The following is a 27386-nucleotide window of genomic DNA, read 5'->3' as shown; positions in this document are numbered from 1 at the left end:
CCTGCTTTCCTTGTGGAAGGCTGTGATTTTGAACGAGCCAGGCAGGGGTTCAGTTCAGTTACTCAGCCGTGTCCGACTCTTTGCGACCCCATGAACCGCAGCACGCCAGGCCTCCCTGTCCATCACCAGCTCCTGGAGTCCACCCAAACCCATGTCCATTGTGTCAGTGATGCCATCCAACCATCTCATCCTCTGTCGTCCCCTTCTCCTCCTGCCCTCACCCAGCATCAGGGTCTTTTCAAATGACTCAGCTCTCCACATCAGGTGGCCAAAGTATTGGAGTTTCAGCTTCAGCATCATTCCCTCCAATGAACACCCAGGACTGATCTCCTTTACGATGGACTGGTTGGATCTCCTTGCAGTCCAAGGGACTCTCAAGAGTCTTCTCCAACACCACAGTTCAAAAGTATCAATTCTTCTGCGCTCAGCTTTCTTTGTAGTCCAACTCTCACATGCATACATGACCACTGGAAAAACCGGTGGAGGTACTCTGGTACCAACCCTGGTCATGGGGTATCTGATGACCTTCCTGGTGACACATGTGTCACAACCGGCTGGATGATTTGGGGCGTGCTGTGCTCCTTCACCAGGAGAGGACTCTTGACTTCCTCCCACAATTTCAATGGCATCAAGTGTTCCTCTGTTGTTGCTGTTTAGTGGCTCAGCCGTGTCCGACTCTTCACAACTGCATGGACTGCAGCATGCCAGCCTTGCCCATCCGTCACCATCTCCCAGAGTTTGCTCAGTGGTTAGGGATCATTCATTTCACCTGAGCCCTGGCCATGGATGTTACGGCCTTTCTGGTTTTCTGTTGTAAACAATGCGGCATCAATGATGTAGACACATCGTTTTGCTCATTTGCAAACGCAGGAAGTGGACTCGCTGGGTTGAAGTTACGTATGTTGTCATTTTCTTTTTAGGAAATTTATTTTATCCGTCTTCTCAAAGACGGATTCCACAGTTCAAAGGAAACAGACGCTTTTAAGCTTTAAGCCTTGCTCTCAGTGGCGGCCAAGCAGCCATTATTTCTGGACGTGTGGGTCTCATTCAGCCACGCCCACTACGTACTCAGGGGAGGGTTTGTGTCTGGAAGAGAAACCTGTCTTAGGCCAGCTCTGTCTTTTCTCCTTCAACACTCCTTTCAGAGCAGAAACTCCTCACCAGAATGTTGACTAGAATTGGAAAGAAACCTTCAGTGGAGCATTCATGTGAGAAACACCCTTGTTAACGTTTATTTTTGGTTTTAAGGGGTCTCATCAGGCTTAGTCACACACCGCCATCACCGAACCTTTTTTTAAAGTCTTTATTGACTTTGTTACAATACTGCTTCTGTTTTCTGTTTCTTGGCTGCGAGGCTTGTGGGATCTTCGCTCCCCGACCAGGGATCGAATCCGCAGGCCTTGCACTGATTGGAAGGCAAAGTCTTAACCCACTGGACCCCCAGGGGGGGTCCCCAACTTTTTTAATAAAAGGGACTCTTTTAAAGAAGCTTTCTCCTCCCTGGAAAGTCTGTGCTTCTTCCTGTTTTTTTTTCTTATTTTTTTTTTCCCTGCTTGCTTTGATCTCTGTGTTGGATGCCGGCGGCGGTTTCTGAGGCCTGGGACTCCCAGGCTGCCCCCTCTGCGCTACTCGAGGGCTCCAAGGTGTATCAGCTACACGGCTGGGGTGACATGCCAGTTCTGAGGGCGACTTCAGAGGTGCCAGCTCTGGGGAACCCCGAGGCCAGGAACCCTAGATCTTTCCTCTGGAGCTGGACAGGTTCCAGAGAAGAGTCTTCCACGGGGAGACTGTCTGCCCCGAACATTCAGGAGCCGAGGGAAGGGCCGCATGTGGCTGGCTTCTCGGTTCTTCTCATCGTGGGCTTAGTGCTTCCCTCCGGATTCTCTTCTTACTACCTGTCTGCCTGCTTTCCAGCTTCTGAAACCATGTTGCTTCTGCACTGCCCTCTCTTTTGCTTTTGTTTGTTAAAATACGGTTACTGTAGTTTTTTCTAGCGTTTGGGGGAGGGGGCGCTGTGAAATTAGATGTCTGGATTCAACCCATGCCTCAAACTAGGCAAACTCTTCTAATTTCCTGTGCTTTGAGAAAAGTGCTCACGTTTACATCTGACAAAAGCAGCTCAGAGGTTTTAAATAGGCTTCATTTTAAAAGAAGCCAGAAAACACACACTCAGGTATCACATTTGTACCTCCGGAGGTCTACTCTTCTCTGGCAGCTTTGAAAAGCAGCTGAAATCATGAAAACGTGGTCACTGAAAAGCAGCCAGTGCAGCCAGCCCTTGAAAGGGGAGGTGTCTTGAGACGCTGCTCCTGTGGCTCCCACGCGTTTTAAAAAATTGGAATCCTGGGGACTTCCCTGGTGGTCCGGGGGTTAAGGATCTGCCTTCCAATGCAGGGGACACGGGTTCAGTCCCTGGTCGGGGAAGTAAGACCCCACAGGGCGTGGGGCAACTCTGGAGCTGGCAGGGCACACGGGACCCACCTGCTGTGGCAAAGGCCTCGCAGGCTGCACTATGATCAGATGCAGCCAACAAATACTTGAAAAACTGGAATCCCAGCTTTGTCGCTCACGCTGTGTGGTATCTGGTAATTACTTAATTCTTTGCTGCAGTTTCCTTACCTGTAAGTAGGGGTAATAATAAGCCCCCCTCCCTTCGGTTGCTGTATTGAATGAGTCACGTATCAGTTATCGATTCCTCATGTCAGGGCTCCACTCATCCAATCATCGTCCTCACCTGGGCCCTTGAGACAGTTCTGCCAGTAGAGGGCACCAGAGAGGCACTGCGGGAAGGAGAGGTCCTAACTTCCAAGATTCTGGAGCCAGGGAGACCCGGCGCCAGGCTTCTGCAGTGTGTAATGGCCAGCGGCCTCCCGCGGCCACTAGCCGTCCCCAGCACCCCAGGAGCCAGGCTTCCAGCAAGTTCCACAAGTGCAAAGACACAGCTACATTCCTGCTATTCAGTGAGCTGTGGTGGCCCCCTCCCCAGCAAACCCCCAGGTGAGGAATGGTAAATTCTTCCTAAGGTGCTCTGGCTCCCAGCAGCCTTCTCTTGTTTTACCAGCTAGCCCCTCATTACTCCAACCCCGCTACAGTCGGCAGTTCTTCCGTTTCCCAGCTCACATGACTGGTTTCTCCTGGTCATATCTGACTGACACGGGTCAGTATGACTGAGTCACTTAAATATCACTGGCAAAGGCCAGTCATTGCCCTGTTCAATAACTGCAATTACCTAGGCCTGGTGTGCCGATACTGCGGCCACCTGATGCGAAGAACTGACTCACTGGAAAAGACCCTGACGCTGCGAAAGATTGAAGGCGGGAGGAGAAGGGACGACAGAGGATGAGATGGTTGGATGGCAGCACCGACTCGATGCACATGAGTTTGAGTAAACTCCGGGAGTTGGCGATGGACAGGGAGGCCTGGAGTGCTGCAGTCCATGGGGTCGCAAAGAGTTGGACACGACTGAGCGACTGAACTGAGATGAACTGGTTTGCTTATGTGTCAAATTGGGAAGAGATCTAAATACTCAAGGGCGCTTTGCTGACTGAATGAGCCCATGGTTAACTATGATGCAGTGTGAATACAACTGGGTTTGAACCTCGAACCCAGGCCTCTACAGATCATAACTACTCAAAATGTCAAGTTCCTCAACTGAACAAATGCTGGGATTCTTTATTGCAAAGAAAACAGTAAGAGTTCTAACTTGTCTTTACAGGGTCAGCCCTGTACAAGCTAAGGTTATATAAACCATTGGTCCTCCACTTGCCTCCCTGTCAGACCACAGTGGGTGTAGATTCTAGCCCAGCCATGAGAAATATCCTCTGATAAGTAGGGCTAGAGTTTTGCATTTTTTTAATTTATTTTCATTTCGAGGATAATCGCTTTACAGTGTTGTGTTGGTTTCTGCCGTGTGACCCCCCCATCTTAAGCCTCTCTGCCACCCCCTACCCGTTTTTTAAAGAAGCTCTAGAGGAGAAACTTTCTTAACTAGGAGCTGCCCATTCCCTGTGGTTGGTGCTGACATTCATGCTGGCACTGGCCGGCAGGGACCTTCGGGGAAGAGGGTCAGAGGATGGCGGCTGTGGCCCTGGCACAGTCAGTGGGAACTGGAAGGGCCAGCGTGTGAGGCTTTCAGCCCAAGAGGGAATCAGTCTCTTCAAACGTTGAACAAACACAAACAGTGAGGAAATTCAGGGCTCTGCGGCCTACGTGGGAGGAGAGGGTAAACGTGGACGGGGGCTACAGGAGAACCCAGGGGCGGGTTGAAATTAGAGGTCCCGGTGTGACAGGGTTTTAAACAATGTACAGGTAACGCACAACACAGTGCATGCTCGCAGAGCCACGTTGATTTCCTAGTTCTCTCTGCTGAGAGGGTTTATGAGAAACAGCACCCCAGCAGCAGTGAGCACTCCTAATACCAGACCTTGGTTTCTAACAACCAGATTCCATTGCAAGGATAAAGGGACCCGGGGGAGACTCCACATGTCAGATACATGAGGGACGTCACAAACAATTAGAAGCAGGTCCCGGCAGCCAAAACTGGGACAATGACAGTAATACACCTTCCTGAACAAAACAGGAATCCTTGAGTTCATGATACAAATAAATGAATAAGGAAGCAAACAGGGGACAAGAAAAAATGTTTAATAGCCCTAGTCCAAGCTATGGCTATTTTAGTAGTAATGTATAGGTGTGAGAGCTGGACTACAGAGAAAGCTGAGTGCCGAAAATTTGATGCTTTTGAACTGTGATGTTGGAGAAAACTCTTGAGAGTCCCTTGGACTGCAAGGAGATCCAACCAGTCCATCCTAAGGAGATCAGTCCTGAATATTCATTGGAAGGACTGATGCTGAAGCTGAAGCTTCAACACTTTGGCCACCTGATGCAAAGGGTTGACTCATTGGAAAAGACCCTGATGCTAGGAAAGATTGAAGGCGGGAGAAGGGGACAGTTCAAAAGCATCTAATTTTCGGCACTCAGCTTTCTCTATAGTCCAACTCTCACACCTGTACATTACTACTAAAATAGCCATAGCTTGGACTAGAGCTATTAAACATTTTTTCTTGTCCCGTTTGCTTCCTTATTCATTTATTTGTATCATGAACTCAAGGATTCCTGTTTTGTTCAGGAAGGTGTATTACTGTCATTGTTCCAGTTTTGGCTGCCGGGACCTGCTTCTAATTGTGACGTCCCTCATGTATCTGTCATGTGGAGTCTCCCCCAGGTCCCTTTATCCTTGTAATGGAATCTGGTTGTTAGAAACCAAGGTCTGGTATTAGGAGTGCTCACTGCTGCTGGGGTGCTGTTTCTCATAAACCCTCTCAGCAGAGAGAACTAGGAAATCAACATGACTGTGCGAGCACACACGGTGTTATGCATTACCTGTACATTGTTTAAAACCCTGTCACACCGGGACCTCTAGTTTCAACCCGCCCCTGGGTTCTCCTGTAGCCCCCATCCACGTTTATCCTCTCTCCTCCCATGTAGGCTGCAGAGTTCTGAATTTCCTCACTGTTTGTGTTTGTTCAACATTTGAAGGGACCGCATCACTGACTCAATGGACATGAGTTTGAGCAAACTCCAGGAGTTGGTGATGGACAGGGAGGCCTGGCATGTTGCAGTCCATGGGGTCGCAAAGAGTCAAACACGACTGAGCAACTGAACTGAACTGATGGTAAAAAACCGGTTCAGGAAAAACTACCAAGAGTAATTAAAGTCTGATAAGGAAGAGGGAAGAAATGGGCAGGCAGCTTTAACCTCAGTAAAACTTAACTAGGAAAATCTGTAAGATCACTTCAGGCATTATGGACATTTTTAACATTAATTCTTCCAACCCACGAGCATGGAGTATCTTTCCATTTATTTGCATCTTCAATTTCTCTCATCCACGTCTTAACAGTTTTCAACGCACAGAATTTTCATGTAAGGTATCTCACATTAAGGAACTGTTACTGTCTTTGGTGTCAAGTTACTGAGCTTATTTTTTAAAGAGAAAAACAGTCCTTATCTTTTGAATTGTTAGAAACGACCTACTTCAAAACAACAGAAAAAGGTGGGAAATAAGCAGAGCACTAAGACGACTGCGCGCACTGTGAAAGCCGTTGGGGATGGGAGTGTTCACTGTACCATAATCTTTTGAAAATTGACTGCCTTGAAAAGCGGCGTCCCCAGCACCCAGAGCTCCGCATGGCACCCGGCAGGGACTCAGTTAACGGATTAACTGACACGGCCAGGCGGCACCTGCCGGGCGAGCGCAGTGCCCCAAGGAGCAGGTCGGAAGGGCTGTCAGTCCCCAGGCTGCTAAGAGGCCCTTCTCAGCCGAGCCAGACTCACTGCGCTGCAGCGTCAACACCGCCCTCTAGAGGATAAAAGGTGACGTAGGCAAGTCCTCTCAAGTGCTCTCACGCCCAACCTTGGACTTCATTAAAGAGCTGGACTTCCCCTGCGGCTCAGACGGTAAAGAATCTGCCTGCAACGCAAGAGACACAGGTTCGATCCCTGGGTCGGGAAGATCCCCTGCAGAAGGGAATGGCCACACACTCCAGTGTTCTTGCCTGGAGAATACCATGGACGGGGGAGCCTGGCGGGCTGCAGTCATGACCGAGTGACTTCACGTCTTCACATTAACATTCCCTCCACCAGCTAAGAAGCTTCTAATTCTAACACTTCCATTTGCCCCAAAATAAGTCTGTTCCTTCTACCACACGAAGTGGAGTACAACTTGAATCACACACATACATGTTTTCATTAATAATTCTTTATTTAAACTTTCCAAGGATCCCAAACCCCATTTAAAAATTATTTAATTGCAGAGCATTCCAATCAAAGCACACGAAACCCTCATAACTAGTATCACAACTCACAATAAGCTCTTACTGTGAGATAAAGTTTGTTTTATCCTTTATTACAAAGGCACAGGAAGTCATCTGACACTTCAGATGTTAACCCCACCGCATACTAACGTCACACTCATGTGCAACTCAATACAATTATTAAAGCTGACAGGAGTCTTCCAATGACCTGGAAGGAGTGACAGATTCTCTCTATAAATAACACTTAAAAGAGGTTCTGGGCCTTAAGACCGATACAGGCATAACAAAGGGGACCTGAAACTTCCTGCCAGGGCAGCTGCATTTCGTGGCAGAGTAAGACTTCGAATGATCCAAGTCTGTTCCCGGCAACAGGCACAGCGGATCAACTTTGCTGAAGATACAAAGTGAGCACTTACTAACAAGCTACAAAGATACTTTCTGTCAGCTCCACGTGAAGGCAGTCCTGGGATCATTCCGAGACCAGGCCTCCTGTCAGCTCCGTCTTCACAGGCACGTCCTAGATCTGGTCTTCGGGGCAACCCCGGCGGGGCCCCCGCGGCTCACCGGGGCAGGCCAGCCTCCGCCGGGTCCCCGCCTGAGGAGGCGTCCGGGCCGGCCTCTTGCTCAGCACCGGCCCCGACTTCCGGCTCCGCGGGGCTGCCCGCACCCGGCCCGTGTTCCGGCTCGGCGGGGCTGCCCGCACCCGGCCCGTCTTCCGGCTCCGCGGGGCTGGCCGCACCGGGCGCCGCAGCGGCGCCCTCTCGCTTCTTTCCCACCGGCACCTCCAGCCCCATCATGCGCAGGTAGTGCAGCCGCTCGTTCCTGGGCACGAAAGTCCGCACGGAGGCCTTGCCGCGCCAGCCGCACAGCACGATGGGGCACTGCAGCGTGTCCGGCTTCCTGCGCACAGAGCGGCTCCCGGTTAGCGGTCCTCGTCTGCTCACGGCAGCCTCAGAGGCCAGCGCAGACGACCGCGCCCACAGCCACCCGCAAGCCGGTCTGCCCTCCTACGGGCGTCCCTCCTCCCGACTCGAATACCGCCAAGGCCCTCAGGCTGGCCAGTGTCTCCCTCTACAAACTCGCGGGCGAGCCCCCAAGTCTGCAGACGTCCAGCACTCTCACCGTGAGCATCTGCAGGCACCTGCGCCCTCTCAAGTCTGAAGGCCTATCCCTACGCCTCCCTGCCTACTGACCAACAAGGCACGCAGCCCTGTCCCTCACAGCCCATCCGGACACACGAGCACACCGAGGCCCCCAGAGGCTGGATGACACGGCCCGGAGCCGGGATGGCAGGGGCTCAGGGTCGGGGACCAGGGCACCCGCCCTCCCCACACTCGAGGCTCCCGACAACCGGGTCTGGGTCCGCACCCCTGACAACACAGCCGTGACGCGCCGGCCTGTCCTAGGGAGGAGGGCACTGACAGTCGGTGCCACTTGGGTGCCCCTTACCCAGCACGGTGCCTGTCACTGTGGGCCACACGCGCTGTTTAGCTCCTTTCGCAGGAGACTCTGGTCTAGTTTTTGAGCTCCTAAAGTCCTCGTTAAATAAACACGTGTCCCAAGCCCACTGGCGACAGGCATCAGTGATGCAGGCGGAGCAAGAACCAAACAAGGGTTTAAGTAATAACTAAGAAAAAACAAACAGAAAAAGATGAGAAAGGCCTGAACGAGTAAGAAAAACCACTAAAACAGAGAGACAGAAATCTATCGGAACTTTCTATTTTTTTAGAACAATTTTAGTTGACTAAAAAAACGATGAAAGAAAAACCTAACACAATTCTCATACTCCAGTTTTCTTCCTTAAAAAAAAAAACATCTAATTCCTGAAGCTCTTTTCACCTGAGTACTTCAACTGGCAGAAACCAGCGTACATGGAACACTGAACCCACACCTTAAAACTGCCCATTTTAAATTTTCTGTGAGCCGCCCAAATACTAATATCTTAAAACTGACCTGCCCCCTCCACCCTAGGCGGTGCAGAGCCCCCTGAGGCCAGGCCCCGCCGCTGGCTCCACCTCAGGGGCTGGGCCCCCAGCTTCCCTCCCACCACCCAGTCAGGCCAAGGCCTGCCTCGGGATGAGCTGCCCAAACCGCTCTCCAGCCCAGGGCCTGTTCTCTCTCCTCTTCGGGAGGCAGCGTTTTGTCAGAGGCAGCTGCTGAGTGGGGACCAGCTGGGGTGCAGATGCTGACTCGGCCACCCCCACCCCGCTGAGGGCCCCGGGCCAGCACTCAAGTCCCCTGTCCCGTTTCTGGCAAGTGCGGACCACCCGGAACCACACCCTCCTGTGAGGGGTGTCACTGAGCGGTGGTCCTGGGGGCCATGGCGGCTGGCACGGCCGCCCCCACGGGCAGGGCAACAGCACCGGACACGGCCGGCAGGCGTGGGAGAACGCAGCCTCTCTTAACGGCCCGTCTTTACACTGACCCTTCGCTTTATCCTCTGAACAAACATGCATAGGTGCTTCATAAAGAGGATCGTCACGGTGACACCCGGGAACACTGCAGTTCTGAAAGGCTTCTAAGACACAACCCTGCCCTCTCCCACAGAACGCGGAGGCTTCGAGGGCGGAGCATCTCACTTACGTGGGGTCCGGCTCATACTTCAGGACGACGCTGCCCTTGGCTGGAAGAGAAACAGACACCGCTGCTTGAGCCCTCCGGGCCCAGACGCCTCTGCTGCCCTTGTTCACGGGCCCAGAGGAGAGAACCTAGATGCTAGGTCTCAGGGGTCTCGGAGGAGGCCAGAGGCCTTTCTTTAGAAGCCCACCAGGCTGCCCCACACCAGGTACCAAGTGGGGCCGTGGAGACAGTGGAGTCAGAGCGCTCAGGGATTCGGCCGCTCTGCAAGGCTCTTTCGGGCGCAGGGAGATGGGGATTAACCACTGCTTAATTCTCAAAACGCAAGATTAAAAAGATAATTGGTCCAACTCCCAGAAACAGCGGGAAAGAACATATAAAAATTGTCAAAATCATACTGCAATCATCTAAAGGCAGGATTAAAAGGAAAAAAACAAAACTGACTCCAAGCAGTTCCCTTATCCTTGACGACAACCCCCACGGTGAACGCGGTTCCACCCGAGGAGTCGAGCGAGGGGAGGCCGCGGCGTGCCTGCGCGACTTTAATACTGCGTCTATACCGTCTCCCTCTAACCGAGCCAGAAACGCGGCTTCAGCGATAAAGAAGGAAGCGAGAACAGAAAGCAAATGCAATTAGAATCCCCGGCAGCCCTATTTTCATTCTGAGCTGAAAACCTCACTAGAGAGATGTAGGGTGGAAGGCTGGGAGACAGGAAAGCCCGGCTGAGCCCGACGCGCCCTGCAGCGCGGGGGGCTGGCCAAGACGCCAAACGAACCACATCCTGTGCTGGCTGCCCTCCTGGGCCTCGGCTTCCCCGCCCACAGATCCCCACCCCATCTGCCGGCCCCACACCTGCCCAGGCTGGCGCGAGGGGTGGGCCGGGGAGAGCGGGGACTAATCCCCCATCGGCGTGCGGGGACTACCGCCTCCGTCCCTCAGATCCCTCGGCAGGTGGACGCAGGCCCTGAGAACCGAGCCTCAGCGTGCAGAACACGGAGGCAAGAAAGGCCCAGCAGGCGGGAGCGCCGAGCCGCCCCAGGGGAGGACGGGCTGCGTCTTCGCGTCAGGCCGCTTACCCATGTCCTTGACCTGGCTGTAGGCCTCGCTGCTGAGCTTCCTAAAGAACGGGTTTTCCTGGGTTAACAGAACTTGGACGTCTTCTATTGATACGGTGATGATTCTTGAGTTAATAAACGGATACAACGTATATATTCCCTGGGGGATACAGAGACCCATCACTGTGACGACCAGTGTGAGGCGGTGCCCGGGGTCTGCCCCCTCAGCACGGCCCCTACCCGGGGGTGGGGGGACCCCGGTGACACGGGGGTCGCACAGGCAGACATACCCCCCAGCCCAGGAGAGCTCAGAAACCACGAGAGCTCCCGCTGGAGGCAGAAACCAGGCCGGCTCAGAAACACCTGTCCATGCCCTCACCTCCTGTGCCAACCGGAAAGCACAGTCGAACTCTTCACCGCTGTTATTTCGACACCAGACTTTAATCCCAGTGTTAATGACCTGTGATGGAAAACACAGATGAAACAAACGCATGAAAGCGGAAGTCAGAAAAATCAATGGGAATACTCCCTTCCGTCAGCCCCCGAGCAGACAAAGCTGTCAGCAGCTGCTCAAAGAAGGGAAGAAGTGGCCGCCACGGTCCTCTGACTAAAACAGACACTCTCTCAGCCTGACTGAAGTCCTCAAGCGGTTCTGCTTTACATGGCTTATACTAACACTTAGCACACGCGTGTGTATGCGCTCAGTTGCGAAGTCCTGTCCGACTTTTTGAGACCCCATGGACTGTATTCTGCCAGGCTCCTCTGACCATGGATTTCCCAGCCAAGAATACTGGAGTGGGTTGCCATTTCCTTTTCCAGAGGATCTTTCTGCCCCAGGGATCAAAGCCATGTCTCCCGCATTGGCAGGTGGATTTTTTTTTTTAACCACTGAGCCACCAGGGAAGCCCAATAATTAGCACTTAAATAAGACACTAAAACTAGGAAACTCTGAGAACACAAGAAATGCATGTGGTCCACGGGCCATCAGGAGCAAGGCTGCCATCACCCTGGAAACCCCGGTGGGCCCCTGGGAAAGGACAGTGTCCGAGCCCTGTCCTGAGAATATGTGACGCCCAGGACCTCCAGACCACACAGAGGTAGGCCGTGTGAAACAAACAGGCGAGAGGGAAATGAGCTGGGAACACAGTTCAGCAAGTAAATGCAGGCCCTAAAGGCTACCGTTAAGAACACACGAAACCAAGGCCCACAGAGCAGCAGGCAGGCCCCGGTGCCCCACGACACAGATGGCGGGAAGGACGCGGCCGGACGGCCTGCACCCAATGGTGGCTCTGAGACCCCTGGGCGGGCGGCCCGCACCCAGTGGTGGCTCTGAGACCCCCAGAAGGGCGGCCCGCGCCCACTGGTGGCTCTAAGACCCCCAGAAGGGCGGCCCGCACCCACTGGTGGCTCTGAGACCCCTAGGCAGGCGACCTGTGACCACTGGCGGCTCTGAGACCCCCGGGCGGGCAGCTGGGCCCTGGCCCCTCCAACAAAGCGGGAGCAGCAAGAAAGGACGGCCCTCCGTGGCCGGGACCCCACCTTCATCCTCTCGCTGTTGTTCAGCAGCACGTTTCTCAGCTCCTTGGACACCATGTAGAGCTGCCTCTTCTTTCCTTCCGTGGTACGGGTTAACAGATTCGTCTTTGGGAACGAGGGATCCAAAGCATAAAACTTCCTGTGAAAGAGACACAGCTGGTTACGAGGGTTCAGCTCAAACGTGACGCCAGCCTTGTGGCGTCCCGCCCCTGCATGGTCTAACGTCTCACGCTCGTGTGGTTCAGGGCCGGGGGCTCTGCCCTGGATGCCCACTGTCTAACCCTAACGTCCCCCGCTTGGCCTGCACCTCCTGGATCCAGGACCTGCGTTCACAGGCACAGCGTCTCCCCCGAATTCCAACAACACACCTGAGAACACTCCCCCTTCACGGACATTTTAGGAGGGATTTTCACAAACACAGGCAAAGGACCAGTCATCTACAGGACAGCATATGTGAGCACTTTGGTTCACAGATGCTAAATTTAACCGACAAGGAAGAAGTGAACCCGACAGATATCCTGAGCACCTTTCCCCTGTGATCGACCCAGAAACCCCACCCGACCAACCCTCCCTAACCAGCAGCAAGGTGGGGCGCCCTGGCCACAGACCCCCACCGAGGGCTTCCCACTCGGGCCCCCAGTCCAGAGTCCCCATCTCCGTCATCTCTGCCTTCAGGGGTCCAGCATTCTCTGATTACTGCTCACCTTAAACTGAAGGGTTTGGTAAACACCCTCTAAAGCTTCCCCCAGCTCTCACAGGCAATTAAATAGGAGCTAAAAGAACAACTACGGTTACATGTGACCACGTGTGCATTTAACCCCACGGTAAACATAAACAAGGAATTGTAACAGGCCGAACGAATCCTTACTGGATAGGTGGAAACAGCGGGTCGTCTTCGGGAATAAACACAAAGGGATCTTCCTTAAACCCAAACAGCTTCATTTTCTTGGATGGAGGAGGGCTGAGGCGGGTATGGGATGAGGGCATCCGTCAGCGAGGGGTCGCAGTAGTCCCTCCAGCCCAATCCTCCCCGCAGCCCCACCCCGCCCTGCAGGGACGCGGGTCTCTTCCTTGCGGAGGACGATCCAAGGCGTCCATCCCCTGCGGTTATCAGCCCCGGGGCCCACACAGCCAGGACCTGCTCGCCCCTGCGAAGCCGCCACCCGGACCCTGCTGAACCCCGAGGGCTGGGCAGACGCTGGGGCGCCAAGGCCACGACGCAGCGGTCCTCACCCGCACACGCCGTCCCTCTTACTCCCACTGCTGTCCATGTTCTCCGCTCTCTCCACTGCTCCTGTGTCGCTGATGCCAGGTGCCAGCTTGCTCTCCAGCTCCGAGGTGTCGGAGGTGCAGCCCGCCATGGGCTCCGCAGGGCTTGGGGGGACGGGGGCCCGCGGCTCTGCCAGCTCACCCTGCAGCTGGACAGGGACACGCTCGTTAACACTGGGACAGCAACTGCCTCTGTCCTGACACAGGCAGGGAAGATTCCAGGGCCACAAAACCCACCCGAACGAATACAGCAATTCACATGCAAAAGACAGACAACAGGATTCTTTAAAAAAGTATTTTAAATCTGCTATTATAAGCAGAATTCATGGGCACAGAGTCTAGTTTTAACTTCCTGTTTCTTAGCGGGGGCCAGCAACACCGGCCTGTCTTCACCCAGAAATTCTGCCAGGCATCTGCTCTGTGCGGTGAGTCACACGCTTCCAGACACGCTACACAGGGCCGAGAAGAAAGACAAGGACTCAGAGAGGAGAGTGGAAACGCTCCAGGGCCCAACGGAAGAAAGATGAAGTGCACCTCCCACGATGGAGGGACCACTTGCCGAAAAATGAGCAAAGTGTCTTACTGCCGTTAACTTTTTACGTATACCTTATGTAAGATCTTAGACAACAAAAGATCGCGTGACACACAGCACAGGGCCTACTGGTAACAACGCTGCTTATATACTTCAAACTTGCTATGAGAGACCTTAAAAGCTCTCACCTTGGGAAAAGACACCGCACAACCAGGTGTATGTGCACAGAATCACCCTGGTGCCCCTGAGCCGACACGATGGTCTGTGTCCATTACATCTCAACTTGGTAACCTTCTTTAAAACTGTACGTCCTTTCTAACAAGTCACCAGGCTGGTAAAAGTGGTATTTCCCAACCCTTATGAAGTGAGTTTACAAATCAGGTTATGTACACGGGAAAGTCCAACACGTCTGTCAGGTTCACAAAGCTATTAAGCGGACAGGCTGGTAAGGTTCTGTAACGCTGTGCAACACTGCCTCCCAGAAACGTGGTTTAATTGTAAAAGAAAAAGGCAAACAAAGAACAAACCCCCAAATCCTCTGCCAAGGTTAGCAAGGCTGTGTGTCCTTTCCACCCCGCCCCTCAAGTCTGGAAACCGCCTGCTTTCCAGAGCCCCCTTCCCGCGCCCCTTGACCCAGGAAGCTCCTTCTGTTGGGCGCAATGCTGAGATCTGACCCGGCGCCCTCACAATGACACCAACAGCACTCTGTCCGCATGCCTCGCCCCGGCCCCAGCTCCAGCAGCGTTCACACTCTGCATCGCTTCAACGGGACAATGGCGTCCTGAAGACCAAGGCCCCCAGTCTTATCACGCGGCCCCAGCAGCGCCATGCTAGGTGGGCTCACGAGTGCTCTGACCAGGTCAAATGTGACCAGTGCAAAGTAAGATGGATCTCAGAGTGCAAAATTCACAGTTTTTAAGTCTCAGAACGAAAGCATACAAACTACTTCATTAGTAACATTGTGACTGCATGAAAATCACATGTAATGTAAGGCAACAGTTGCAAGATGATTCAGTTGCAGACGAGGTCGGCGTTCACATGTTGAGCGCCCGGCTGTGAGCTCCACGCCTCCTCTCCTGACGGGGACCAAGGGCTGTGAGAGGCAGGAGCCCTGCCTCCAGGGGACCCTCTCCAGCCTCACAAGCCCCAGGACGACTGCTCGGAAGCGCCGCGTCACCTCGCCATGAGGCTGTGCCTGCAGGCATCGACCTGGATGAGCCATACCCTAGAGAATGGTTGGCTTCTGTTTCTCCGAAGGCTATAAGCACCACCGGTCCTCATCTTCCCACACGGACCCGAAGAAATCAGAGCCCCGCTGACAGTGACCCCAGGCCCCAGTCCACGGCAACAGGAGGCATGCTGATGGACGAGCTATCAAGTCCCACCGCACGCTGACAAAGGGGTGTACCGCGCTTCACACCACAAGCCTGAGTTAAGACTCAGAGGCTGCCCTCGGGGTTCCCTGGTGGCTAGGGGTAAAGAATTCACCCGCCAGGGGTTCGGGGAGACCCCACAGGCCTCCAAGCAACTAAGCCCGCGGGCCACGATTACTGAGCCTGCGAGCCACAACTCACGAGCCCATGCACACTTCCTGGAGCCTGTGCTCCTCGACAAGAGAACCCGCTGCAAAGAGACGCCTCCATACAGTGACTAGAGAAAAGCCTTCATGGCAAAGACGGCCCAGCACAGCCAAAAACAAATAAATAAAATTATTTAAAAAAAATAAAAGAGCAGCAGCTGCCCTCTCCCCACCTCTCTGCCTCATGGCCTCCCTCACACAACCCTGGGGGCGGCTGAGGTTCATTATGACGGATCAGCCCTGCCCACGTCCACCTGAGGCAGGCCTGGACAGCCTGGCATTGCCCCTCACGGCCAAGGGAAAGGCTGCCGGCCTGCGGCTGGCAGAGCTGTCCCAGCTGAAAACCACCCGTGGGAACGCAGGGCTCAGACACCACCAGCAGGGATTCTGACTGAGCCACAGAGCAGTCTTCACGCCTCTTCAAGTTTTATTAAAGAAGCAAGTTGAAGATGCAGAAGAAAGGTGTGTGTGTGTTAAGTCGCTCAGTCACGTCCGACTCTGCAGTCCGTGTCTACTCCAAGGACCATAGCCCATGCAATTCCCAAACTCCACCTTTTCCACTTCCCTTATAAGGTGGCTCAGCTGGTAAAGAATCCGCCTGCAATGCGGGAGAGACCTGGGTTCCATCCCTGAGTTGGGAAGATCCCCTGGAGAAGGGAAAGACCACCCACTCCAGTATTCTTGGGCTTCCCTGTGGCTTAGCTGGTAAAGAATCTGCCTGCAATGTGGGAGACCTGAGTTCAATCCCTGGGTTGGGAAGATGCCCTGGAGAAGGGAAAGGCTACCCACTCCAGTATTTTGGCCTGGAGAATTTCATGGATGGTACAGTCCATGGGGTCACAAAGAGTCAGACACAACTGAGCGACTTTAATTAAAAGTTTTAAGAAATTGGTGCTTTTTGGAAAACTCAAAAATATAAGGACACCATCACCACCACACACACAAGAACACCCAACGGCCCTCCACCCTGCAAACATGCTCCGTGGTCAGCTCCTGCCTCACCGGTTAGCAAGGCCACACAGCACGCTCTGCTGTCCCGGGAGACGCTTACCTTTGGAGGACGCTTATTCCACGGCATCGAAGCCTTCTTCACCAACACCGCCACAAAGAAGCCTCCAGTGTTCTGATGATGTGGTAATATTCTAAGACTGAATAAGCACACGCATACACAACTTACCCTGTTTAACTGATCCAAAATACAATCTCATAACACAATATATTACTCACAATACAACACACAACCCTCACTGAGAGAACGGCAGTGTGTCACCTGTAAGGAGTTGATAACGCAATGTCTAGAACATCGCCATTTACGTTCACACCGGTTTGTTTTTTTAAGTTTACAACACAGCTGCTTGCTACCAGCAGCTAGGAGACACTGAGAACCTTACTTGCTGAAAAGTTCAGGTCCAAAAGTTCAGCCAAGGGCACAGCACAGCCCATGCAGGAAACGCCCGAGACGCATCTCCCAGGAAACTCACCAGCGCTCCAGGTGCATGGCCTGGAGCTTCTCAGGGTCCTTCGGGGGGAACATGGTCGGCCGGATCTGGGTGTGTCTGTTGTGGGGGACATCGTCCCAGGATGTGAACCACTGCCCATCTTTCGTCATCACCTGCAGGGCCAGAGGGTTGGGACTCAATGACCAGCCCATCTGAGAGCAGGGAAAGCCAGAGGAGGGGGTGGGGAAGCTCTCAAGAGATGGCACGTCTCATTTCTCCCTAAAGAGAGGAGGACGGTTTGCAAGGAAAGAAATGACACCATCTTTTATTCCATGAACCAGGACACTCATTCTATGAGGTGGCATTTTCATTTTCCAAGCGGGTTATTTTTTCTCTCTTTCTTTTATAAAACAAGCCTCAGACCGTTCCTGGGCTAATACTGAGAAGTGAATTGCTTCCTACTGGAAACAAAGCTTGGAATCCCAGCCAATTAAAAGGGAAGAAAGCAAAGCTATACTTGTACATAAACAAAGCTGACTCGTGATTACAGAATAAAGGCAGGAAAACTTCCACTGCCAGAAATATTTGTATAAACGTACCGTTTGTCATTAAACATAATTCTGAAACTGATTCTAAGTTGCATAATCAAATGAACCATTTATTCAAGTTACCCTAGAGTGGATGCTTTAAAATTCTCACGACTCTAAGAGGCCTAGTAAGTTGACCCGCCCTTTTGAGCCAGAGTCCTGGCGGGAGACTACCTTCCACTGCGAGAGCCCAGGCACCCACTTCAGTCCTGGCAACTCTGAAGACACGTCGGCGAGCTCCAAAGCACCTGCGGGTCAACAGCAAAACAAAAACTCCCGTTATCCCAGTGAAAGGAAACAGCTGTAAAAGATCGCACACTCTAAGATCCTGTTTACAGACTGTCCCGGGAGGCCAGACCCACCCAGACAGAGCAGATCAGAGACTTCTGGGGTGGGTCAAGGACTGACCGTAAATGAGCTCTTCTCCACAGCGTAGCATCAAGAGTCACTCAAGCCCACGGACCTGCACACTTAGAGCAAGTGCTGCCACGTGGGTGAAGGGCAGCACGGGAGCTGCTGCAGGAATCAGCTGCAGAGTCCACACTGCGCCCGAGGCGCGGCCACGCAGGCGGCCTAGAAACGCACACAGGGCGGGACCCTGCGCTCGGCCGGCTCCTGGTCTCCAGTCACACCAAGGAATGACCTGCGTCTGCATGCCTTTATCTCGAACAAACATACCGATCCAAAAAGCAACACGATGAAACTGTGGACATTTTTAAACATTCAGCTTCAGGTCCAAGCTGGTTTTCTAAAACGGCCATCAGGACGACAGCCCCCTTCTAAAGTGGTGTTCATAGGAGCGCCATTACAAGAAGCTCTACTCTGGGGCCGTTACAGGAAACCTCTCAGATGAACTACCCACCACAACCCACAGACAGATCCATGGACAGCCTCACAAAAAGGAAAATCCAACACAGCTCCGTGGAAGCTGTGAAAAACGCAGGGCTCATGAAAACAAAGCCGAAGAATCCCCAAGGCGGAGGTCCGACAGGGAGAAACGTCGACAAAAGCGTCACGCCGGCCGCCACGGGGCATCCAAACATCCCGGCTCCTAAACGCGAACACCAGGTAACAGTGCAAACACGGAAGCTGGTTTTCTCAGTCCAACGCTGCCCTGGCTCAGCGGTGACTCTCTGCTAGCATCTGGGTCAGAAGCGAGCACTGACTGAACGCCTACTGGCCACCTATCCCCTCTGCTGGGTCTGAGGACGTTCAGGTGGGGGCCCCACCCCTGCAGTTAAGATCCCCAGCAGATGCAGAGGACAAGACCCAGCAAAAGTCACTGTCTGATGAAGCCACGTCTACACACATGCCTCTGATGGAACATGGGAATGAGACACCCACGATGTGGTCTGGAGCAACCATGTGCAAAGAGACAGCTGTGACAGCAAAACGCAGACGGAAGACCCACCTGCCCAGTGAGAGGGTGCTCAGGGAACAGGACTCTCAGTTACTGTCAAATTACATCACCCGTGACCTTTCTCTTTACCGGCCTTCTGAAATAGAGCACCACCAAAAGTGTGGAGCTTTTCCATATGGAAAACACGACACAGAAATCAAGTCTCAGATAAGGGTAGCGAAACAAAATACGACACAGGAAATTCAAACTGAAAGGACCGCAAAGGTGAGAACAGGAGGGCTGACCTCACAGCACAGGCCTTTCAGCCAGAGAAGAATGTAACAGAAGCTGAGACAGTCGTGGACACCATCTCAGGAAATGCACACCAGTTTCAGGATCTACATTTCAACCTACTTCATACGCAAGTAGCATTCTATTCAGGAGATGTAATTAGTTTTAAATTTCCCACTATTTGCTTTAAGGAGAATTTGATGGAAAAGATTAACATTTCAGCAAAAACATAAAAGGAGAAATATTTGACATGAAAACATGAAACGTTATGTCTGGTCCCTCAGCGTAAAACAGTGTGGTAAGACCTCCCTCCCATTGGGATGGTTAATAGTCAAGAAAGCAGAAAATGGCGAGTGCTGGTGAGGATGCAGAGGAGCTGGAAAACCTGTGCACTGTTGGTAGAGACATAAAATGGTGCGGCTGCTGTGGAAAAAGCATTGTGGGTCCTCAACAAATAAACACAGGATCACCACAGGCTGCAGCAATTTCACTCACGTATACACCCAAAAGAACTGAGAGCAGGGTCTTTCAAGAGTCGCTGGTATAGCCAGGTGCAAAGCAGCGTTATCACAGCAACTAAAACGTGGAAGCGACCCAAGTGTCACCGACAGATCAATGAATGAACAAAGTACAGTCTAAACATACAATGAGTATCTTCAGCCTTAAAAACGAGGGAAATTCTGAGAGTATATCATCTAACGTGAATAAACTTTGGGGACATGATCCTAAATAAGCCGGTCGGTCACACAAAAAAATGCTGCAGAATTCCGCTCAGAGGTGATACCTAGAGCAGTCACACACAGAGACGGAAAATACAGCAGGGAGGGCTGGGGCAGGGGGATATGGGGGAGCTGCTCAAAGGGCCTAGAAGTTCATTTGCAAGATCAAGAGCTCGGGAGCCTGGCTACACAACGGAGTGAACGCAGTTACGCTGGTGAACTGCATGTTTTAAATTAACTGTATAATTTCAAATTAAGTGTGTTTTACCACAATTAAAACTTTTTAAAAATGCAACGGTGTGGTAAAGGATCTGATACCACCTTTCAAACTTATAGAAAGAAAACAGGCAAAACTCATTTCTCATGGAAAATGACAAATTCATTACAGAAGCATGTCTGTAATCAGGGCTACCTCATTTTGAGGATTCCCGAGTGGCGCTAGTGGCAGAGACCCTGCCTGTCAATGCCGGAGACATAAGAGAGGTGGGCTTGTCTGGGACGTTCCCCTGGAGGAGGGCACTGCAACCCACTCCAGTATTCGTGCCTGGAGAATCCCATGGACAGAGAAGCCTGGCGGGCTACAGTCCATAGGCTTGAAAAGAGTCGGACCCGACTGAAGCGACTTGACAAGCACACATACACCTCATTGTAGGGTTTATGGACTAATCATACAAGCTAATGTCCGTGAACAAAGTTAGAAAAAGTCTACAGGAGAATGCACCACAGCAATAAAGGTTCTGAAATACATTTTCCTAAAGATCCATCACGCACTTACCTTCACTCTTTTCCAGTAGAGACGCTATGACGGCTTCATCCTCGATGGGATTCAGCGAACACGTAGAGTACACCATCCTGCCCCCCTCCACTAGCTGCTCAGCACCCCGTGTTGCGATCCGTAGCTGTAAACTGAGGGCCAGATACTAGGTTACTTTACGACAAGCACAACCATATGGCACACGCATCACAGGCCCTACTAGAGCGGGTATTCATTAGTTTAGGACAGACTTGCTGGCTCAGACGGTAAAGCATCTGCCTACAATGCAGGAGACCCGGCTTCGATCCCTGGGTTGGGAAGATCCCCTGGAGAAGGAAATGGCAATCCACTCCAGTATTCTTGCCTAGAAAATCCCATGGACAGAGGAGCCTGGTTGGCTACTGTCCATGGGGTTGCAAAGAGTCGGACACAACTAAGCGACTTCACTATGACAGACCTACAACAAAATACAAAACACTCTCTGTAAAATGAACAACGCTCATTATTATACCTTTTAAGGTTCTAAAGGAAGTCAGCGTAAGCCTATTTAAGGTGCTTCGTGCTGATTAAAAACAAGAGTCCCAAGTCCTGCATTGTCCCTCCTCCCCTTGCCACTGGTAACCACCAGTCTGCTCCCCGTATCTGTGAGCCTGATTTCCACCTGTGACAGTCACTAGCTTGCTGTAGTTTTTAGACTCCACATGTAAGTGGCATCAGGTGGCACTTTATCTGTCTGGCTTACTTCACCTCATATGATCATCGCTAAGCCCATCCATGTTGCTACAAATGGCACTATTTCATTATTTTTAATGCATCCCAATATAGTTCTGAGGTAAAATTATGGAGAGAATTTGGGAAACCAACTGAATTATTACAAAACTTTCCCTTTTCAAAATGACAGTGAAATTAATAAAACTGGGAGGTTGAGGGGACAGAAGATACCAGGAACGTATCTGTAGAAATCCTTCATCTCCCATGCGGGGAGCAACCAATACCCATAAACCCAGAATGTGCCATTCACAAAAATAGTGTCTCCAATCTTTTAAAAGACTTTCCTTTTGTTCATAAGGCTCTTCACAGAAGAAATACCTTTTTGAATACCAGGATTTTCAACATAACTCCATTTAAAAAAAAAATTTTCAACATAACTCCATTTTCTGTTCCTCTGTGAAAGTAAATCACATCTTCTAAGTCTACGTGACACGCTTCATTTAAAAGTGAATTCTGTGCACTCACTCATTTTCACTTTAGTTCTGGCTGCGCTAGGTCTCTGTTGCAGAGCACAGGCTCTACGCCCGAGACCTCCAGCAGCTGCGGCTCACAGGCTCAGCTGCCCCAAGGCACGTGGGATCTTCCCAGACCAGGGGTCAAACCCACATCCCCCGCGTGCGCAGGGAGATTCTTCATCACTGGGCCACCAGGGAGGTCTAATGCAATGCAATTAATACACTTAAGCTACATTGGGTGTGTATATGTGTATGCAGATGGCATCCTCTAAGTGTTGACTATGACTATTTTAGATGACCTCTGTAATCCTGATACTAATCTATATTATCTAAATCTATTACTTCACTATTCTGATAATTGAAAAACAAACAAAGTATCTGTAAACAATGCTGATACTAACCTATGTTATCTAAATTTATTACTTAACTATATCAATTCAATGCTTCATATGAAACATGAATTTAGGTTTAGAATACATCAACTGCTAATAGAAAGAAATATCATGTATTTGTATGGTCTTTTTAATAGTGAAATTTTCCTAATATATTGAATTCAGTTGTTAGCTTTATGCTTTGCTCATTCACATGTTGGGAAAGGTTAACAGAACAGTAACAACATTGCTTATGAAAGTGAAAGTGAAGTTGCTCAGTCGTGTCCGACTCTTTGCGACCCCATGGACTGTAGCCTACCAGGCTCCTCTGTCCATGGGATTCTCCAGGCAAGGGTTCTGGAGTGGGTTGCCATTTCCTTCTCCAGGGGATCCTCCCAACCCAGGGATAGACTGGGGACAGCAGGCCAGTCATGAATGCCCACTAGAAAGAGTTGTCTCCAAGGTCCCTTAGGGCAGCCTGTACAGGGAACAAGTGCACACACTGCCAAGGAGGCTGCCGTCTGCAGCCACTGCACACTGGGCCCCCACGGGGAAAGGGCACAGTCGGCTTAACTGGCTGCAAAAACAACGCTGCTTATAGATACTTTTTTTTACTTTCATTATTTTTTCTGCACCAGTGGATTTTGGTTTTTTTCTCAATTATCAGAATATTTAAGTAATAAATTTGGATAATGTAGATAAGTATCAACATTGTTTACAGATACTTTTTTTTAACTTTCATTAATTTTTTTTTCTGTACCAGTGAATTTTGCTCCCCCCCCCAATTATCACAGTAGTTAAGCAATAAATTTAGATAATATGGATTAGTATCAGGATTATAAAAATATTCTTTAGGATACTCTAGATCAGGGCTTCACAGGTGGTGCTTCAATGGTACAGATCCGCCTGTCAATGAAGGAGACTTAGGTTTGATCCCTGGGTGGGGAAAATATCCCAGGGAAGGAAATGGCAACCCACTCCAGTATTCTTGCCTGCCTGGAAAAACCCCATGGACAGAGGAGCCTGGTGGCCTGTAGTCCACAGAGTTGCAAAGAGCTGGACACGACCGAGCAACTGAGCACACACGTGCGCACACTCTAGGTCACCCACAGTTCTGTATCTGTGATTCTGATGTTAAATGAGATAAAAAGCCAAAGCTCTGTGGACACTACAATTTAAAAAATCCCTATGCACAGGAAACACTACAATACACGAGGAATTATAAAATATATCTGAGTTATAAGACTGCCTTTTTCCTTTCAGTTTTAAGAACTTTTCAAAAAATTTTTTAAAGATAGCCATAAATATTTCTGAGATCAGATGTTAAAAGGTAAAATAATTCAACATGAAGAACTGAAAACAGAGAGGAGAAAAATTAGTAAGAAACGGTCTTTTCATGGACAACATGTTTAGAAAATAAAAGGCATTTTCGATACATGCATACCTGAAATGTATACAATTTCATGTCCTACTCTTGAAAGGTTTCAGAACCAACTCCTGACAAATATGCAGACTCAAGAAGACAGCTCCGAGGCTTGCGTCAGCCAGCTGAAGCTCTGCACGCTCAGGGATTCGACCGTAAGCCTTCACTCACCTCCTCGTCGCCCAGGGCCACCAGGGAGGTGCAGCTGACTTACCCGTGCAGCTGCAGGCTGTTCAAGGCGCTCCACTTCTTCCAGACGTCGACGTTTTTTCTCATTGTGCCATCTCCACTGCAAAGAAAGGGATTTAAGAACTTAAAACTCTGTACCACAGGATGACTGGAGCTTAATAATCCATGCTAAAGGGTATTATGAGTACCACTTAGAAAACAATCTAATTCTCACAAGCCCCAATAAACTTCCTATTTCTGTTTGGAGGACACTCTAATGCATTAAACTTTCTAATCATATTTCAATTTTAATTCAACAAGGAAATAAAAGATCTGAGTAGGAAACCTCACTCGACAAAGAGACAGTAATTTGCTTCCATTTAAGAGAAATACCATCAAAACACCATCTCCAGACCTAGGAAAGAACTCTGAACATAGATAACAATCTGATCCTACTACTTAGAAACTTGCTGATCAACAGCAGCATTTTAATCAGAATTACATGAATAATGATAAACTTATAAAGGACTTCCTCAGCAAATTCAGTAAGCCAATTTAATTTCTCTACGAGTGTTCTCTGTATCAATTAAACATTTTTGAAATTTCTACTCCTATTTAACAGAAATCATTTCCATGTAAATTTCATAATACAGTTGACCAATTAAGGCTTTTTGTCCGGGTCTAATTTTGAACCCCAGATTTTTTGGAGGAATTCCTGTGTCTGCTGGCTTTCCCTGTAAAACGTAATTTTCACTGTGGGTCTAGTCACATGTCCTTGAGGTGAAGGCTCTGCAGGGTGGAAATGTCCTGTAAGATATCACGGCTTTCAAATGACATCCCCTGCTGTACTGTGGGGACTACAATTATGACTGCCGCAGCTTACAACTCAGAGGGCACATCATGGGCACAGTGTTGTATCTCTGATCACAAGAACACAGGGAGCACAACCCAGTGCTCCGTGACCACCTAGAGGGGTGGGAGACGGAGGGAGGGGACGGTGTACACCCGCCGAAGCTGAGTCACGGGAATGTATGGCAGAGGCCAGCACACGTGGTAAAGCAATTATCCTCCAATTTAAAAAAAGAGAGAGGATAAAAAAACCACAGGAGTGGGAAAACATCTAATCCAAAAGAAAACTAAAAACCTGCAATCTGAGATAAAAAAAACAAAAACGAATGCAGCTCATGACCTATTTCAACTTTTCTGAAGGAGAATTCTTCCGGGTGTTTGACACACAGTAATACCGCCACCGAGCTCTGCCACCAGCAGTAAAATTACCATTTGTTTAAACAAGACAGGACTTGGTAACAATGCATCCCACTTAAACGCTGCCTTTAGAGCTAACAAAGCACGATGGAGGGTTTGGTAGAACAGTCTGGCCAAGTCACGTGCTCAGAGAGACACGTTTGACGTCCACGTCTACGGCACTGTCTCCGGGAGCTTAGCCACTTTACTTTTACTCCTTCCTTTCTGGAAAAACTCAGTAATTCAGCTATACCTTGAAATTCTCTTATCAGTAAACTCTACAAAAATCTAACATAATACATATCGAAGAAAGATATGTGTACAAATGCATGAGTTCGCCAACCTTCACGGGACCCTTGGATGTCCTACTCAGGATTCACCGGGTGTTAACACCGATTATTACGCTGTGACACTGTATCTACACTCCCCGCAAGCAGGCGCTGAATGAACACTCACACCTCACTCCCGGCACAGTGCCCGCAACAAGGCCCTAGTGATATCACTGCTCTCCACTATCGTCTTCATGTTCCCTTTCAAGACCATTAAAACCGCCCCTCTCTGATCTCCTTCAGTTTATCACTAAAACTGTTTCTATTTTCTGATTTAGGCTCACACTGCCTCTCTCTTCAAACCAGCTGTGACAGATTCACTACCCACGTGCAGCTTCACTTTAGACTCTGATTTGCTTTCTCGTGGGGACGCTGGGCTTCCCGGCCTCTTGACGGTACCTGCAAGGGACATCACAGAGGATGCGGTCGTAGAAGAGGATCTCCTTCCTGCCGTTGACGTCCACCTGCAGGCGCGGGATGCAGGACGCGTCGTGGTTGACCACCATGATGCAGGGGCTGCCCAGCCGCTTGGCCTGGTGCACCAGCAGGTAGCACCGCCTGTTGTCCACGTCGTTGGCGATGACAAAGCCCTCTGCGAGCGCAAAGGCGGCGTCGGGTTAAAGGCAGCAGACAGGGGGCCGCGCTCGCCCCCAGGCTGGCAGGTGGGACCAGCAACCCAGCCTCAGACTTGCCGGAACTGGGGCTGCGGTCCAGGAGAAGGAAGTGGGCGGCTTGGCAGGGGTTTCAAGTCCCTTAAAATGTCAAATCTTCAAAATTCATCTTGCCAACAGTTCCTCACTTTGGACGGCTTATTCTGCCCAAACTAGCTTTTCTACCATTGACTATTAACAAAAAAAGGGAGAGTGAGGAGAGAAAGACGTGGAAACTAAGAGAGTCTCCTGACAAGTGTTTAAAATAGGCCACACATGCTGGGGCTCCACTATAGACCCTGAGAGTCAGCTCCCAGAGTGAGGTGGGGACTGAGGCTCCTGAGGGTCCACTTGCCGAGGAGGCTCGGACCTTTGCCATTGACCTAATGTCCTCCAAGTTCAAGACGGAAGCCTCGTTTCCTATGTGGAGCCTGGAAACGTCACATAACTCACCTACCAGACGCTGGTGGGATTTGAACCTGGGGAGTCTGACAGTGGCTCTAAACTACATCCTCCCGCCTCTCACACAGGTACTAACCGTCAGAAGAGAACCAAAACCCCAATGTGAGACGGGGACTCCCGAAAATTCAAACTGACATCAACCTATTGGGGCCCCCCTTGGGGTCTGGTGGTTAAGACTCTGCCTCGCCATGCAGGGAACGTGGGTCCAAACCCTGGTGGGAGACCTGAGATCCCACACGCTGGGGGTCAACTCCTGGGCCGAGCACCAGGGCGAGGGCAGGCTCGCCGCGATGAGAGATCCCGCATGATGTAACCAGGGTGCGAAGCAGCCAGAGATTTTCACCAGGCAGATTAAAAAAAAAATCTACCTGCTGTGGCTTCTAAAAGAAAACACACGTGCTTTTACAGAAACCACGCGTGATGCTAAACTGAAGGCCCCTCTCCACGGGGCACACGAGGGCACAGGTGACGGGGTCAGGCACAGCACCCAGCTCTACTTTCAGAGACAGGGAACCCAGCTGCCTGACTCCTCCTGTACAGACAGTCAATTCCTAGGCAGGCTGATAAGAAGTCCCGGGTACCCAGGGAGGAAAAAGGGGTCTGGAATTCTCAAGGAGGAGGAAAGGATAAACACCTTTTCTTTTTTTCTCTACATTCCTTAGTCTTAATCACGTAAAACTAAGTTTGTTTTTTTTTTCTTTAAGCCCGAAACTGATGATTACACAACAAACAACCCAGTTTAAACTCTGTCCTAGGAATTAAATAACAACAATCCTGCGTGAGGACAGTTTCCCCTTCCTGAAAACCTTCTGACCAATCCTGGTATCTTAGAATGTACATCATGGGAGTGGGTCTGGTGGGACCTTTCTATTGTTAAGTTCTAATTCTTTTATCCTAAAATGTAAATTGTGGGAGTGGGTCTGGTAAAATTTTTACAACATTGAGGCATTCTTTCAGTTTACTGTAATAACTAATTTAAAAAGTATATAGCTCACTTGCTAACACTAGCGAGGGGGCACTCT

At 50.6% G+C, this 27386-nt stretch overlaps 1 protein-coding gene and 1 non-coding gene across 2 annotated transcripts in view; both read right to left on the bottom strand.

Moving 5' to 3' along the window:
- Positions 1–6737: 6737 nt before the first annotated feature.
- Positions 6738–27386, bottom strand: part of NSUN2 (NOP2/Sun RNA methyltransferase 2) — a 33611-nt gene continuing 12962 nt past the window's right edge. Inside the window, exons 7-19 of the mRNA XM_070357745.1 lie at positions 25652–25844; positions 23725–23799; positions 20512–20642; positions 17562–17635; positions 16843–16973; positions 16413–16509; positions 13215–13399; positions 12850–12942; positions 11985–12120; positions 10825–10905; positions 10467–10605; positions 9396–9435; positions 6738–7712 (exon numbers count right to left, since the gene is read on the bottom strand). Of these exons, the coding sequence (XP_070213846.1) occupies positions 7373–7712; positions 9396–9435; positions 10467–10605; positions 10825–10905; positions 11985–12120; positions 12850–12942; positions 13215–13399; positions 16413–16509; positions 16843–16973; positions 17562–17635; positions 20512–20642; positions 23725–23799; positions 25652–25844 (1715 nt within the window). The 3' untranslated portion in view covers positions 6738–7372. The remainder of the gene's footprint in view (positions 7713–9395; positions 9436–10466; positions 10606–10824; positions 10906–11984; positions 12121–12849; positions 12943–13214; positions 13400–16412; positions 16510–16842; positions 16974–17561; positions 17636–20511; positions 20643–23724; positions 23800–25651; positions 25845–27386) is intronic.
- LOC138984286 (small nucleolar RNA SNORA70) lies at positions 22538–22670 on the bottom strand. The gene has a single exon (XR_011461545.1). It is a non-coding gene; the product is annotated as a small nucleolar RNA SNORA70 (small nucleolar RNA).

The sequence above is a fragment of the Bos mutus genome, chromosome 20 (genome assembly GCF_027580195.1).
Source record: "Bos mutus isolate GX-2022 chromosome 20, NWIPB_WYAK_1.1, whole genome shotgun sequence".
In the NCBI taxonomy this organism is placed as follows: domain Eukaryota; kingdom Metazoa; phylum Chordata; class Mammalia; order Artiodactyla; family Bovidae; genus Bos; species Bos mutus.
Note: the sequence above shows the minus strand (reverse complement) of the source record. Positions and strands in the feature narration are given on the sequence as shown.